Raw genomic sequence first — 2,065 nt, forward strand, 5'->3', positions numbered from 1 at the left:
TAATAATAATAATAATAATAATATTATATTAACATAAATTATCAAAACAAAATACTACTAAAACAAATATACCTGGCTGTTGTACCAATTGTGTACACGACTTCGCAGTTGCTACTACTGTTGCTGTAGCATTAGTAACATCACGAGATGCTTTTGATAATTCATCTAAATTTCTACTACCTCGAGGCGCTTTAACACGACTAGCAACAACTAGTTGGGCAGTTCCTGCTGCTACACTATGGGATGCTACAATTAATCTCGACAGATTACCATCAGCACTAACAACATCATTTGCCGCGTCCCTGATATAAAATTCGTTTTATTTATTCTTCTAGGTATCTTATTTTATTTACCACAGATACTTACAAGAGACCTTTGGCACCAAAGCCAATTGACTTAGCTGCAGAAATGAGTCCTTCTGTCCACTGATGATTACGCTTATAAAACTCTTTTGCTGATCCTTCATTACCTTGATTGGCAACAATTTCGAATTGAAGTTTTTTCGATTTGTGTACCAAAACTCTTATTGCTGCCATAAGTGATGTGCATGAATCTAATATCTGTTCGTTGACTTCGAGTTTTATTCCAGAATGAGCAGCTCTTGTTTCCGTTATCATTTCCTGAATTGTAGTAAAGAAAATTGAGTATAACAACCATTCTTTTCATGACTTCATGATACCACTAACCTGAATGCGATTTGCTGCTTCTTCGATAGCTTTGTCCATGGTTGATAATTCATCTTCTACTAAATCTCCTAATGATTCGGTCGCTTGTGTAGAAAGAGCCATAGATTCAACATCATTCACAGCACTTTTTAAATCTTCACAATATTCTCCGATTTTACTACCAGTTTGCCAAGCAGTTAAAAGTTTAACACTTGTTCTGCTAACGTCTTTGCATCTATCCGCCAAACCTAATTATTCAAAACACAAAACCAGTTTGTTGTGTGTGACAAAAAATAAACCTTTACATAACATTATTTACTTACTTTGAGCATCATTTAGATTAGACTTCGTATTGGATACTGCTTTTCCAAATACAACATACATGGCAATATAGTGAGCTAATACCGCAGCATTGTCTTTTCCTCTATTAATGGCTTCAACAAGTTTATCTTTTATTAAGATCAAACACTCTAAAAGTCAGATGTATACTGGTATTAATAAATAGCCAAGAATAAAAATACCAAACATTACTTACCAGGAGAGCAAGTATATGAAGACATTGAAGGATCATCTAATATATCAAATGTATGTTCAATTATTTTTCGACAACATTCTAAAAAAAACCAAACCATTAGTACAACACATATTTTAAAGTAATAATTGTTTTATAAACAAAAAATACTTACCAAACCATTTTGTGTTTTCCAAAATTTTTAAATCCTCTGATTCGCCCAGTTTTAATTCTAGATTTGACTTCATAATCTCTACATTTTCTAATTTTTTTTTTAATTCGTTTAATTCTGTTGACAGCATTTCAGTTTTTAAAACTAATTCCTACGAGTAAAAAATTATTTTAAACAACTTATAAGTTATCTTTTATTGATAGTAGAAGTTACATCATTCTGTCGAGTAGTAGAATCAACTGTGGCTTGTAAAGCAACTAATTCTTCTTCAATTTTTATTCTGTGTGGCGTCATGTTAAATTCTACAGTTCGCAGGTTAGACAGTTGTTTATCAACATCTGATTTCTAAAAAATATTCAAAACATTATTGTTTTATAATTTGACAAAAATATATTTGATCATATAAAATACTAATTAATGAATCTATACAGCTTTGATTAGTTTTCTTTTTCCAAAATAATATACACAAATATTATAAACTTATATCATTAAATTAGAACATTTATAGTTTTATCAATTTACAATTTTTATAGGTTAATCTGAAAATATAAATATACATTTTCTTTCATTTTAATAATTATTTTGCAAATAAAAAATTAATTTATTATATCGAATACTTCTAAAAAATGTACACTTTTGATAATTGTTATATTGTATTTATATGCAAATATTATTTAAGTTAAAAAAAGAGAAATTAAGTAAATGTTAAAAAAAAAA

At 28.9% G+C, this 2,065-nt stretch overlaps 1 protein-coding gene across 1 annotated transcript; it reads right to left on the reverse strand.

The window, feature by feature from the left end:
• Positions 1-6: 6 nt before the first annotated feature.
• LOC126909818 (huntingtin-interacting protein 1-like) lies at positions 7-1,819 on the reverse strand. The gene is made up of 7 exons (XM_050692241.1): positions 1,562-1,819; positions 1,352-1,499; positions 1,201-1,278; positions 989-1,135; positions 687-913; positions 367-620; positions 7-302 (listed from the first exon to the last, which is right to left on the reverse strand). The coding sequence occupies exons 1-7, from the start codon at positions 1,640-1,642 to the stop codon at positions 29-31; spliced, it is 1,209 nt and encodes a 402-aa protein (XP_050548198.1). The 5' UTR covers positions 1,643-1,819; the 3' UTR covers positions 7-28.
• Positions 1,820-2,065: the final 246 nt, after the last annotated feature.

This window comes from Daktulosphaira vitifoliae, unplaced genomic scaffold, assembly GCF_025091365.1.
Source record: "Daktulosphaira vitifoliae isolate Bord-2020 unplaced genomic scaffold, ASM2509136v1 Scaffold_1430, whole genome shotgun sequence".
In the NCBI taxonomy this organism is placed as follows: domain Eukaryota; kingdom Metazoa; phylum Arthropoda; class Insecta; order Hemiptera; family Phylloxeridae; genus Daktulosphaira; species Daktulosphaira vitifoliae.